The 14,070-nt window shown below is 41.0% G+C and overlaps 1 protein-coding gene across 5 annotated transcripts in view; it reads left to right on the top strand.

Moving 5' to 3' along the window:
- Window positions 1-14,070, top strand: part of bnc2 (basonuclin zinc finger protein 2) — a 198,274-nt gene that overhangs the window by 119,159 nt on the left and 65,045 nt on the right. Inside the window, exon 1 of one of the 5 annotated variants that reach the window (XM_089006382.1) lies at window positions 11,582-11,659. The exons of the other annotated variants lie outside the window; for them this stretch is intronic. Within the exon in view, the coding sequence (XP_088862508.1) occupies window positions 11,648-11,659 (12 nt within the window). The 5' untranslated portion in view covers window positions 11,582-11,647. Of the gene's footprint in view, window positions 1-11,581; window positions 11,660-14,070 lie in introns of those variants that run through there. 5 annotated transcript variants of the gene reach the window in all.

Below are 14,070 nucleotides of genomic sequence, written 5' to 3'. Positions count from 1 at the left end.
ATTCAACGAGTCACGTCGCTATGACATCACGTCTGGAAGACAAGCAGACCACGAGAAAATCTCAGTGACAACGTGCCTCGTTCCTTGACTGAAGGCTAAATGTGTGTGAACACGATTGACCAAGCCAACAACATACAAGAGTGTGTTCTTATTTGGGAAAAAAAAGTGTTTCTCGCATCCATCCCGTATATTCCCCACCGGCTCCGACATGCTGGAAATGCCTGCTTTAAGTGCTGCTCTGACATTAGCTGAGTGTAGTCACACAATTTGGCCTGGGGACAAACGCTAGAAAGGCCCTATAAATATGGATGTACTCCCCCATACACCCGACATCTCTGGTTTTTTTTCTTTTCTACCCACTGTCCCCTGTGTGTGTGTGTGTGTGTGTGTGTGTGTGTGAGTGCGTGTGTGTGTGTGTCTGTGTGTGCGTGTGCATGGTGCCATTTGCTCTGTCAAAGCATGTCGCCACTGTTTGTTTACTCACGCTGACAGAGATACACTTGCCACTGCTAACGGAGTGCAAAGCAGACTGCCAACACTCTTAAAAATAATCCACTCGTGGACATTTGTTGGTGAAAAAGACAGAACATTTCCATGGTGAATTTTGGGAACTTTTTCATTGGACGCTTTTTAGGGGGAAATTTGGTATTTGGAAATTTGGTATAGAAAGTATACCTTTCTCTTTTGGCTTTTCCCTTGCTGGGTCGCCACAGCGAATTATTGTCCTCCATCTAACCCTCTAACCCTGGGAGAAAGTTTATAGCATCCAACAATACTTTGATGATTTTTTTAATGTATTTATTTAGTTAGTTGTTTATTAAGATATGTATTTATTATTTATTAAAATATGATTCAATAAGCTGCATTAACGACATAGGCGACATTGTTCTATGACGGTACCTTCTTTACTACTTTCCTATTTAGTCAAGGATTTTTGGGAAGTTTCAGAGAGAGCACAAAATAATGGAAAGAAGAGTTCTGTGGTGGAGATAGATTGTTTTTTCGGGGCGGGGGTAGGCTATCTCAGCCCCCCCACACCATTGTATTTTTTATTTTATTGTGTTTTTTTGTAACATGCGCCAAATTTTTCACTTAAGACTGAAAAACATTCATTTTATGTTTGGTTCCACCCCAAAAAAATTACGTAATAATTGAAAAAATTTGCTGTGTGAATGGTAGTGATGGATGCACAGTGTACAGTACATAATAATAATAATAATAAAATCTATTTTATTATTATTATTATTATTATTATTATTATTATTATTATTATTATTGATATGCAACTGATTTAGCATAAAATGTTTTCAAAATCCCGTTGCAATCAAAAATTAAATTTCAATCACATTTCATTTGCTCCATACACCAACAAAAAACTAACAAAAAAAACATTCCAAAACATATCTTGCACTACGTACAATAGCTGCCCCACTTTTGTCACCCGGTCTACTACCCCCCTGCATTTAACAGGCCGGTGAACACATTTGCATGTGTTAGGGTGTCACTGTCACCCGCCGTTACGTGACAAAGCTCAGCACCGTGTATAGAACGATGACATCCGTGCTGGTCGCTGACATACCTTTGCCCCCGCTGGCGCCTTGGGCGTGCGCAGGCGAAGGGAGGGGGCCCCACGGGGAGGAAACGGGCCATTAGCGCAGTACTTGCCCCAGTGTTTTACTCCACTTCAGTACACATAACAGAGGGCTGCCCCTCTCTCGCTCTCTTTCTCACCAGCTAACACATGCTAATTAGCTCGGCGACAGGGCGCGTATCTTCCTGCCTCGGGAGCAAATGTGCAGCTGTAGCGCAAAGCTGTCTTGTGAGGACGCGGCCTGCGAGCGTCACCGCTGGTTCATTCCATTTCTGTTCATGTCTTCTCAAATGAGGTTAAATAGAACTGAATATTCATCACTCCGCTAGCGACCACAGTTCTAATGAAGATGATCGTCATAACGCCACAATAATGACGAGGACCTCCATCGACTAACAAATTGTGGAACAAAGCAATTGTTTTTGGTTTTTGCTGGTTAAGGTATAACAATAGAATGGTGTTGCTAGTTGCTACTTGCTAGTTCCTGAATGTGTGTTTATTCCTTTGGAAATATTGACCAAAAATTTTGATTTGTTTTGAAGGAGAAAATGTTACGTTTAAATTTTGGTCCAGGTTATGAATCTCTTTGTCCAATCAACAGCTGTGTGTGTAGCGACTGATGTTAGCAAGTTAGCAAAAAATACCTAAATAACAAATCATCTCTGTTGAAGGAAAATGTATGTTGTCCTCTTCCCATTGCGCCACAAAAAAAGAAATGGAATGCTCTCTTGACCGGTCAACCAACAGTGACGTATCGATTTACACGCGATAAACGAACAACTCGACACCTCCTGCTTCCACTGACCATGTCTCACTTCTGCTCCGAAGACTTTATCCCAAAGCCGAAAAGCCCCTTTTTCACCGCCGCCTCATGTCACTCAAAGCAACTTGATACCAAGTGACTATTATCCTAAGAAGCTTGTAATTCTTACAGGGTTGTTTGAAAGTAAGATTGAGTGGCTGCTTTCAATTAGCCAAGAACAAGATGAAGAGAAATGGAGAAAATAATATTATGCTGTAATGGAATTAGATAGCGAGACGAAAGCCGGTAGCGTGTGGACCTCCAACGTGGACGAACAATCCAAATTTGGATCAACGCCATGATTGTACTTTTCTTGTGTCAGCAAATATCAGAGGTATTTTTAGCTTATTTTCTGAGTCATTTAAGAAGGCCGCCTACGCTTTTTATACCGAACCTCGCGTGGCGGGATCGTGTCACAAACGCGTGTACATTTGAAAATTTTTCAAACCGAAATTCTTGAACGCCAACCGTCAATTTTCGTGATGGGAGAACTGTGAAATTTCATACCTATATCCTACTTGAGGAGTGTCCAAACTTTTTGCAAAGTGGGCCAGATTTTGTGTGTTAAAAATGTAAGGAGGGGGGCAACCTTGGCGGACGATCTATTTACATATAACAGCAATTAATGGAAAATAAATTTCAGCGAGCCGTTCGGTGATTCACACGTGTTTTTTTAATATTAATTTCAGCTATCTTAAGCATGTGTTTTGGTTCATTTGAAATACGAAATATCAAAATTAAATTGACATTGAAAACTGAAACGGAATCTTCACTTAACTCATTCACTACCATTCACAAATTTATTCGGGAATTGAAAATATGACGTAGAGGGCCATTCCCGAATTTGTTCGGGTTTTGTTTTTTCATGCTTGGGAGCTGATAAAGCGCTGACTATTGCCTCTGGCAATGTTTTTTTTTCTTTTCCACAAGTGGGCAGTATTTCCCTTCTTTACCCATGTTAGCACTTTGTTTCCAGCTTCAGCTGTTGTTAATGCGCTATATAAATCAATATGTGTGTATGGGTATTGTATTCATATCCTAATTTGCTTTTCCAAATTGAGCCTGTAGATGGCAGCACTTAACACATGCAGGTAACAGAGTATTATTTTGACATCCGGACCAGATGTAATTGATTTTATGACAGAGGTTGGGGGCCGGATGAAAATTGACCCCCGGCCGGACTTTGGACATGCTGCCCGACTCATTCGGCATGCGCAGCGAAGCAGCCGTCGTCCCGGTTTTGTGGCTCGCTCTCAAGAGCAGTGTCAAAACCAGGCACATGTGTGAACGACTATGCCACATCTTCATAATTAAAAACAAAAAAGTCCATAATCGCCTCTTTAATCACACATCCAGACCATGCAAGTATCTAAACATGCGACACTTCACAAGGCGATGTGGGAGATCAGTGTCAGTTGAATTACACAGGATGATGAGGTGACGCGTGTCCCAGAATTCCCCCTCCCACTCCCACTCCCCCCGTGCTCTTTCACAAGTAAATCTCTCCTACCCTGCACCTCGCTTCTTTTGCTGGCGAGCTCAACGTCCTGATTAAAAATTTCAGCTCGGCTGCCTTTCTAATTAATTAGCGAGGCCACTAAGAGGAGCGGCGGACCAATTAGTCTGCAGTGAGGCCGATGATGCCTATCGCTGGAGCATCACCGCGCAAGCTGTCGCTCGCCGGCTCACAGCGAGGACGGTGGGACCCTCGAGGAGGGTAGGGGGGTTTTGGAGGGGAGCACTCTCGAAGCTCACCTTGGGTTAAATTGCCTACTTTTTAAATTGTATTTATGTTTTTGTTAGTTGTAATTGTGTGTGTGTGTTTTTTGGCAAGCTACTTTTGTTTTCTAAGCATTGTTTCCGATTGCCATGAGCTGACGTCTTTGTCAACGCTTTCTGGTGCTGTGTGTTTGCTTACGGAACAAAGTACATTGAGTTGTCTGGTGTGTGAATTGTGCAGTATAAATAAAGCCAACTCCTCTTTTGCCGTCGCACAAACATTTCAAGCAAAACAACATCGGTTACGGCTGAGTTTACACTAACAGAGCACATAAAACAATCCACATTTACTCCCCTGGCCGCGAGTGACAACAACTATTTTGCTTACTCTGTGATGGTTATGCATGTCCAATAGAAAATTTCACTGGTATAAATTTGTCTGTCAATTATGTCGTTTCAATGTGTATTTATTTGACTTGAGTGGGAAGAAAATTGGCATCAACCGCCATGACGCTTGTTCGGATGGTATCAGATTTGTATCGACATTTATTACGAACAGCATTCCCAATTCGAAAATGGCCGATTTTTCATTTTTGTATTTTTTTTTCACGCTTGAAGCATGCCGTGTACATCTTTGGATAACCGCCATTCTGGTGGCCCTTGTACTTTGCTGACCTATGGTTAGTGAAGACTCTCATTTCCACCTGAAGGGCTCGTCATTGGCTTTTGCAAGTCGACGTTTTAGTTGAGCTTGTTCGACAAAAGGAAAAAAAAAACGGGCTGATGTGGCTTTTTAAGTGAAAAGAGACAAAAAACGAGGGCAAAGGCTTTTTGTTTTTTTTGTCTTTTTTTTCCTCAATACGACCGACGTGCAAACATAAACCGGCATGCAAATAATTACAAAGTGGCATGTTTGAGCATAAAAAATTAGCTTACATGGCAAACACGCACACAACCACACAAACACACGTGCGAGTCACTTTCCATGCCATAGTGGCTGATTAGCGCAAGAAATCAAATGAATATTAGAAGTGTGTGAGGAGGATGTCAAAGCTTTGTGTTAGTGTCTCTTTCATTAGACACAAATCGAGTGGACACACACACGCACACACGAGCGGCGGGAGTAAAGCCACAAGGCAGCTTGCAAACAGATGTAGTTATTAGATCGACGTGTCTGACATTTTTGTCGACATAAGTAATTAATTTCTCCTTTCTATCGGGAAGGTCCAAAGAGCCCAATTAGCATGCCTAATATCGCTGCCCAAAAATATGTTTTTCCCTAACCCTCCCTTTCACCCCCCTTTTTTTAAATACAGAGGGAATATTCAAATGGCTCTCCTTTATTATTCAAAGGCGTAAGCAAAAGTCACGGGCAGAGAGACAAGATGGGAGTTGCACTCGTGGGACCGGGAGGGAGATGATAATCAATCTTTTATTTCTGCAAATAAACACAAACGAACACGCTCATGCTTGCGTTCGTTCAAGTCCTTTCCCTCATTTTAAAGGAGTTTTGTGTATCTGATGTTTTTTGATTCAGTGACAAAATATAACAATTAGCGATCAACAAACTTGCTTATATTTATATTGAACCCAATCGCGAGTGTAAAAGTTCATAAACTATTCCACAAAATAATGTGCTTATATGGAGTCATGATCTACAATCGACTGAAGGCTAATTTTGCAGGAGGGTCAACCTTTCTTTTACTTGCACAGGCCACATGATAGTTATAGCTTCCTTTGGAGTGAAACCAAATATTTCCACCTGTTTATCTTCTTCTAACATGTACACAACAAATTGGTTGCCGACATTTTATGAAATCTGAAGTCAAGTTTAACTCATTTACTGCCAGATGATGTGCAAAAAATGTATCCACTCCAGTGCTAGGATTTTTGTCATTGTCACTCAAATTCCAGGACCCACAGAATATTGTGTTTGAGGACTACATAAACATTCAATGCAGCGTTAGACACCTTAGACTCTCTTCTTTCATCAGAAAAAAGAGTCAATTCCGAAGTTATATGGGTTTGGAGTTATTTGAGCTTGAAATCCGGGCAGCTGTCCAAAATACAATGCAATCCATACATACATATTGGTTTATATAGCGCTTTAACAACAGCTGAAGCCAACAAGAAAACACTAACATGGGAAAAGGGGAAATGCTGCCTCCTTGCAGAAGGGAAAAACATTGCCAGAGGTCTGGGCAACGCTTAATCGGCACCCCCGCAAGAAAAAACAAAACCTAAACCAATTTGAGAATGGCGCTTTGTCATATTTTCAATTCCCGAAAAAAATCGGGAATGGCAGTGAATGAGTTAAAAACGAGAACAAAAAAAACTCTGGCAAAACACACTGTTATATAGTCCACAAGAGAATTTTACGTGGTAGGAATTTTCGCAAGCATCGCCGAAGTTGACACACGTGGTCTGCTTTTGGGCCGCGTAACTGGATGTAGGGGACAGTATTTAGCCCTCCACGTTTTTAAAACAAAGATAAACCAGAAAAATGCAGGATGTGACATGGTGTACATAAAAATATAATTTGATCCCTCTGATACTTTTTTTGATTTTTAAAGAGGAACCATTATCCAATCGATTTTACGGATACCAGTTGTATATACTAAATGCAAACAGACACGCACACGCGCGCGCACACACACACACACAACAACAACAACAGTGTTCCTTGTGTTTAGTGTAAAACTGTGTCAAGGTGTAAACACGATCCAAATCCGAGCGCCATCATAAAAAGGTCAAATATGGTGAGTGAGGATTTTAGTTTACATGTATTTGATTCCATTTCTTTCTCTCTCGCTCTCTAATTTTGTATATATATATATTTTGGCTGGCCATTGTGGTTCTGTGTTTTCTATTTTCACAGTTCGTTCAGGTATTTGTTTTCAGGCAAACTCGGGGGGGCCCCACTACTGCAAGGCCCCCGATCTCTGGCCCGACTCTCCCACTCGTCTAGCTATAACAAAGTCAATATTACAAAGAGGTAACACATGTCGAGGTATGCTTCGGGCTCGCCGTGCCGCTGTGATCCAGGCATCGGGACACACACATACGCACACACATATATATATATATATAAAAAAGCATACCTTCGCAAAGAAAAGTGCACCTTTTTGGGGGTGATTTTTGTGGTTGAAAATGTTATTTTGGCCCTTACGTTTGTTAGCTTGTGCATGTCACATGTGCGAGTGCAAAGTACTTGTTGGTACGTTCGGGGTGTGTGTGTGTGTGAGTGAGTGAGGGTCAGTTTGTTTTGTTTTTCCCCTTACTTCAGCACATCTGAGAGAGCTTTTCTGGAACTCCTGAGCCCTGTCTAAACAAAGATGGCCCAAAGTGAGGCATGAAAAGGGAGGGGTCGTAGTGGGCGTCTCACTGTAACTGTGTATGTGTATTTGTGAGTCTTCGAGTAACCTGGGACCTGAAAGGCCTTGCGAGGAAAAAAAAGCACAAGAAGGTAGGGGGGTAGGAAACCGAGCCCCTGAGAAAAGCAGCTGGAAACACGGAGACTTGTGGTCTTTTATTTTTTGACAACTCTTCTTCATCCCTTCATACCACCACCTCGCTCATCATCTTCTTCCTCCTATCCCAGCCTGGCCCAGCTGCACTGACATATGTAACCCCCCACACCCCCAATCACCACCACCAGCACCACCAACATCCCTCCCACCCCAAGTCAATGCCGCTGCCAAAGCATCGCAGCTGCGAACACTTTACGGGCCGATTTAACGCCGGCAAAGGCCCGAGATTCATTAGGCCGGCGTTAGCGTCGGGATGCGGTGAAATGTTAACACACAATTTGCGAGTGGGGGAAACGAGAGTTGAAGAACGTATGAGGAAGACCAGGAGGATTGTCACAATCTGCCGTTTGTCATCATTTGTCATTGTTAAGGATTGCCAATGTGTTGAATTTAGTAAATGGGTTTTTAATGAGGGGAAATAAAACATCAAAAACAGTTGGTCGTGGCCGAGGCTGAGTAGTAATTACATATTTCAAACAATTCGGCAAGCTTTATGATGAATCATACAAGAAGCCATCTTTTGGCGAAACCACATCTTGTCATGTCATCACAATATGACTCGAGTCAACATAAATAACAATAATCAATCACATCCATCATGGGGGAAGACATTTTGGGACGTACCATTTATGATTCTTGCTACCGATGTGAGTTAATGGCATGAAAATATCAACTCTTCTTACACATACTAGCTTAGTCATGGGCAAGCTGTCTTTTCAACTCTTACGGGGGGAATAAATAACTTAAAGGACAACAGACGTCCAATTTGTGAAAATGGCTTCAAATGACTTCTACTGAGCGTATTTTAAAAAGATTCAACCGCATATAGCTATATTTTACATTTTAAGAGTTGCGCTGAATATTCAGGAAGTCTTGTTTTTGAGTTGGTGATGAGTCCTCATGTGACGTCAATAAAGGAACGCCCCCTGACCGAAAAAAAGACATTGTAGCAGTCCTTCCATCACGCCAATGCATTTTGCTGTATTGTTTGGTTTGAAAACCTTGTGTTGCACCCAAAAGCCGCCAGAAGAGGGTGTCCAAGCTCCATATAAGGAATTTATCAGCCTCTGGAAACAGAAGTGGCAACAGGAGGTCGCCATTTTGTGCCTCTTTTTTGGTGATCGTTTCTCCTCAATGTTGCCTCAAAATGGCATGGAATAAATTATTTAATCGATTGCAAACATGTATGCTTTCCTCTTCAGAACTATTTGAATCATATTCATAACTGGATGAGTAACAAGAAAGCATATTCTCCGAATCTGAAGCTATTGTTTTGATTCTCAAGTAATGCAAGACGTCTTGGCGTGACGTCACAAACTGGGGGCGGGACCTTCTGAAAATGCCCAATTTGCAGCTCATTTTTTTGGACACTTTAAGTCATTTTTATTTGTGTTTTGCATTTGAATAAAAATATCATACTGCGTGTTTTGGCTATTTTAGATGCTATAAAATGTTTTTCTGATGTCAGTTAAGAAACAAAAAAGTGACGTCGGTTGTTCTTTAACGACACTAACTAGCATACATGTCAAGTCTCACGATTTGGTCGGGAGACTCCTGATTTTGACCAACTATTGACACAATACAGACAATTCATTTGGAAGGTAAAACAAAAGAAAATGTGAACAAAAAAAATACATTTTGATACTAATTGAATGTATAAATAAACAACGAAAGCATTTTTGTGTTTTATTGACTCCTAATTTACACTTTTGTAACATGCACCACAGTGTCGCGAGTACGAAAATCTCCCGATTTACAATTTCTGAAACTTAATATGTATGCACTAGCTTAGTTGAGGGGAAGCTACCTTTTGAACTCCTACGGGGATATTGTTATTATTATTATTATTATTATTATTAATTCATTAACCATTGTGACGAAACAACAGGCAGTGAACATTTCAAGTCCCGCAAACACGACAGTGAATCTGTATTTTCTTCTTTGTCTCTGTGTACGCTACACTAGCTAGTTTCAACAAAGTGGATATGACATTCTTTAGACTGTACCATTTGAACTTTAAGGTTCCTTTGTGAAATAAACCCCGTTTTTTGTTTGTTTGTTTGTCCATGTGTTAGCTCACAGGATAACTCGCTGACTCCAGGGCATACAACGTAAGATGTTAGCATTATACAACCTGGGAGTCATTTAGTTGCATGTGTGACATGTTGCTAGCTAACAAACGGCAATCAAATCAATATGGCTTTTCCTTGATCTTTTCCCAAAATGGTGACCTTGTGTCACAGTAACATGCCGTGGATAATTTGAATTATTGACATTGGCACGACTTCTAACAACGGATGCAATTGATATGTTCTCTACGACACGATGATGTGAATAATTATGAAGGTATGCTCCATTTTTATTTTTTGTCTGTGTGTCCGTTAGCTAGTTTCTGAACTTGGTGGTTCTGGAATAATGACATGATTATTATTGGGACAGTAAAATTTTGAGATTTGAGAGGGGGCGGGGGCTTCCTTTGTGAGTCAAACTTCATTTTTGTTGTTTTTTTGTCCTTGTGTTAGTTCCTACTTCCTGGTTTTTGGCAAATGCGTCACATTACACAGATGGGGCTGATTTGGTTGTGTGTGTCTGTTTTTTTTTTTTTTTTTTTTTCTTTTTGTGTGTGTGCAGGCTTCTGAGCTAACAAAGGGTGATTAATTAACTCATTTACTGCCGGGTAGTTAGACTAGCTAAATAATAATAATAATAATAATAAAATAATGAAATATTAAGAAAATAAATTAACAAAATAATACAATAATGCAATAACAAAATAAAAAACAATAAAATGGGAAAACAAGAAAATGATGAAATAATAACATTATAAAATAATTAACTCATTCACTGCCAGACATGCAAAAATATCTCCATTCCAGTGCCAGGGTTTTTGTCATTGTCACTTGAATTCCAGGACCCACAGAATATTGAGTTTTAGGACTACATAAACATTCAATAAAGCGTTAGAAACCTCAGTCTCTTCTTTCATCAGGAAAAAAGTTAATAACTAAATTATATGGGTCTGGAGTTATATGAGATTGAAATCAGGGTAGCTGTCTAAAACACAATGCAATATATACTTATTGGTTTTGTATAGCGCTTTAACAACAACAACTGAAGCTGGAACAAAGTGCTAACATGGGTAAAGAAGGGAAATGCTGTCCCCTTGTGGAAGGGAAAAACATTGCCAGAGGCAACGGCCAGCGCTTTATCAGCACCCAAGCATGAAAAAACAAAGGCCGAAAATTTTGGGAATGGCGCTCCATGTCATATTTTCAATTCCTGAATAAATCTGTGAGTGGGAGTGAATGAGTTAAATATCTCTTGGCCTTGCTCGTTTGCCAAAATGGTGCCTTTGGACCTTTTTTTTCCACTCAGTGACAGTGAGATGTCATGTGTAAGTTTAGGTTTTATTTTCTATTCATGTATGTGCCATGTATTGTATGTATGTTGAATGTATGACAAAAAGGGTATATTGGGGACTTTAGTGTCGGGAGTCCTGAGCGGGCGTTATTTAAATGGTGTGCAATTTTGCTTGTGACAGTCAGAAGATGGAGGGCAGGGGGGGGGGGGGGGGGTTATGAATGATCTTGAAAGGTCAAGATGAATATCTGTGTCTTGGTCTGAAGTGCAATCGGTGCTCCTTATGAGTTGGGGAACAGCGTCTAGCCGCCACTTCGTCCCCCTCTATCTCGTGAACTTTGAAAAGCTGATAAAGATGAAAAACACCCCAACTGACTTTTCCTTTTTGGTGCGTCTTCCTTACGTACGCTGAACAAGACACGCACACACTTGCACAGCTTTGGGAGTGACAAGTTTTTTTTTTTTTTTTTTTTTTGTCGCTGAGCCAGCCGTCATGTAGACATTTGGTTATGCCTCTCCCTCCCTTCCGATTTTCGATCACTTTCCTTTGAGTTCCTCACTTGTGGCTCGTCATCTACACGGGCTGGGACTGGTGGAAACATGGTAGTTGAAGGCTCGCCGCACACCTGAAAGTGTCTGCTTACAATGCTGGCAGAGGTAAATGCTCCCAAAGATGTTTTTGAGTAACAGATTGGAGTGGTGTGTTGTATTTTTTTGTGCCAGGATGTTCGTTTGTTAGATTACTGTTCGAGAAAGTTTGTTGCTTCAAGATGCTGCATGCTGGCTAGAAAAAGAGGAATTTGTGTATGTGCGTGTTTGTGTGTGTGTGTTTGTACTAGCAGGAATGTGGGATCGTGTGTGTGTGTCATTGCACCCTGCAGGCGACCGTGATGACTAAAATGTCAGACTGGGAAATCCACGGCAAACGGTGGCCTCCTGTCGCCGTCACAAAGCAACTCTGTGTTTTACGAACCGCCGCCGAATCATTCCTGTCTCATAATTTCTTCAGATCACCCCTCCGCCTCCCCTTCCCCCGCCACCGCCTCCCGTCTCTCACCACGGCCAGCGTTTCATCCGTTGGCTTCTGGTCTGCGCCGCTCACGGCAAATATACGTCTCGTGCTTCATTTAAGAATGCCGCCGTCGAGTTGGAAACATCCCAGTTGGAGCTTGCTAAAAAAAGTGTTGCGGGGTAAATGTAAACAAGCGATATGTGTCTGATGGCCGTGATAATCCAGTTTTGTGTTTGTGAAGAGATAATCTTGCAGTCAGGGTCAATGGCGGTACCGCTGCAAATCAATTCACGGGAGCGGCGGACAGTGGGGGCGCGGGGGGTTCTGAAGTCATGATTTAGAAAAATAATTTAATTGCATTTTTTCCTCCTTCAATATTGTAATTGTGATTTTGATGTTACCCGATAACATAAAAAGGCCACTGTAAATATAATATGGGATTACAGTAATCCCTCCTTTTACGAGGTTAATGGGGACCAGGACCACTCGCGTTAGACGAAAATCAGCAAAGTAGAGTAATACTAATAAAAAATAAATAAATAACAATAATAACAAACACAACAACAAAAATAATAATTATATTAACAATAACAGCAATATTAATAATATCAACAACAACAACAATACTAATACTAATAATAACCCACATGATAAAACAGAGAGGAGTGCTGGGGGTCAGGGGGGGCTAACATTTTATTCAAATGTTTTTTCCCCTGGGAAAAAAAATGTGCTATGCACTCAAACCGCGATAAGTGAATTAGCGAGGGATCGCTGTATTTTTCCCGTTTTCCCACATGTTTTAAAATGGGGGCTTGATCATCTCTACTCCCCGCCGCTGTTCGTGCAATCGCTAACTGGGCTTTACACTCAGTGATTGTTTTTTGTCATTATACAAACACAACAATTGTATTTTTGTGGGGCGATTACGCAAGTGTTAAGTCTTTTTTTTTTTGAGAAGGGGAAGGCAAAAACAATGAACACGTTTAAGTCGCCCTACATCCCAAGATAATCTTTTGGGATTCATCTTTCATCCCCTTATCAGCTTTTTCCCAACCTCGATCAGTAAGTAAATTGCTCATATTAGGCTTGATTACCGGAATGCGTTCACCGTGCTTTAGTCACTTTTTTAAATTGTAATACAGCTAAATATTAGTGACACATGACTCATAGTTTGTCGGAGATCATTAGTGAAGAGTGTAGGGGGAGCAGAGTGGCTTGCTTCCATGTATGGGCCTTGAAGTGAAGGAAGGAAGAAGGAAAAGAGGAACAGGAATACAGGAAAACACATGCATCTCCCTGCCAATCCACCGGGGACTCACGGCCCATTTGGTTGCCATTAGCATAGCTCTGGCCCGCCGTGGCCCGTGTCAAAGTCCAGATGCACAGCTGCACAGAGGACAGGGACCTCTTGCCTCAGCGACTGGCAGCCGCTGGGGCTCCAAAGCAGAACTGACAAGGGCGACAGGCCTTCTTTTTTTCACGGTGGGGATTGAATGGACAAAGACAAGCGTTTTTTTTTTTTTTTTTTTTAATCAACCCGCCAACCCCTGCCCACCGCTATCAGCCCACTGTTTTTATTTCGCTTCAGAAAACCATCTCAGAGTTTCATATGTATTCGGTTACTTTTCATTGCTGTTCTTGACTTGAACTGTAAAACTTTATTCAACATACGGGATATGTTTGAAGTCATTATTTTCCTACAAGTCGACCGGGTAGTTAGAAGAATAAAAATAAATAAATAATAATAATACGAATAATAATAATAATACATACAATTAAATAATAAAAGAATACAACAACAAAAAAAAATAATAATAAAATACTTAAATAATAAATAATAAAACAATACAATTCTATGGGTCTGGAGAATTCTATGAGCTTGAAATGAGGGCAGCAGTCCAAAACAGAATGCCATGCATACATATTGGTTTATATAGTGCTTAAACAACAGCTGACACTGGAACAAAGCGCTAACATGGAAAAAAGGGAAATGCTGCCCCCTTGTGGAAAAGGAAAAAAAAAAGATTTCCGGAGGCCATTGCCAGCGCTTTATCGG

The sequence above is a fragment of the Hippocampus bargibanti genome, linkage group LG10, assembly GCF_051943395.1.
Source record: "Hippocampus bargibanti isolate YZ-2025 linkage group LG10, ASM5194339v1, whole genome shotgun sequence".
Classification (NCBI taxonomy): Eukaryota; Metazoa; Chordata; class Actinopteri; order Syngnathiformes; family Syngnathidae; genus Hippocampus; species Hippocampus bargibanti.
The sequence above is the reverse complement of the archived record's forward strand: the minus strand, read 5'-3'. Positions and strand labels throughout refer to the sequence as shown.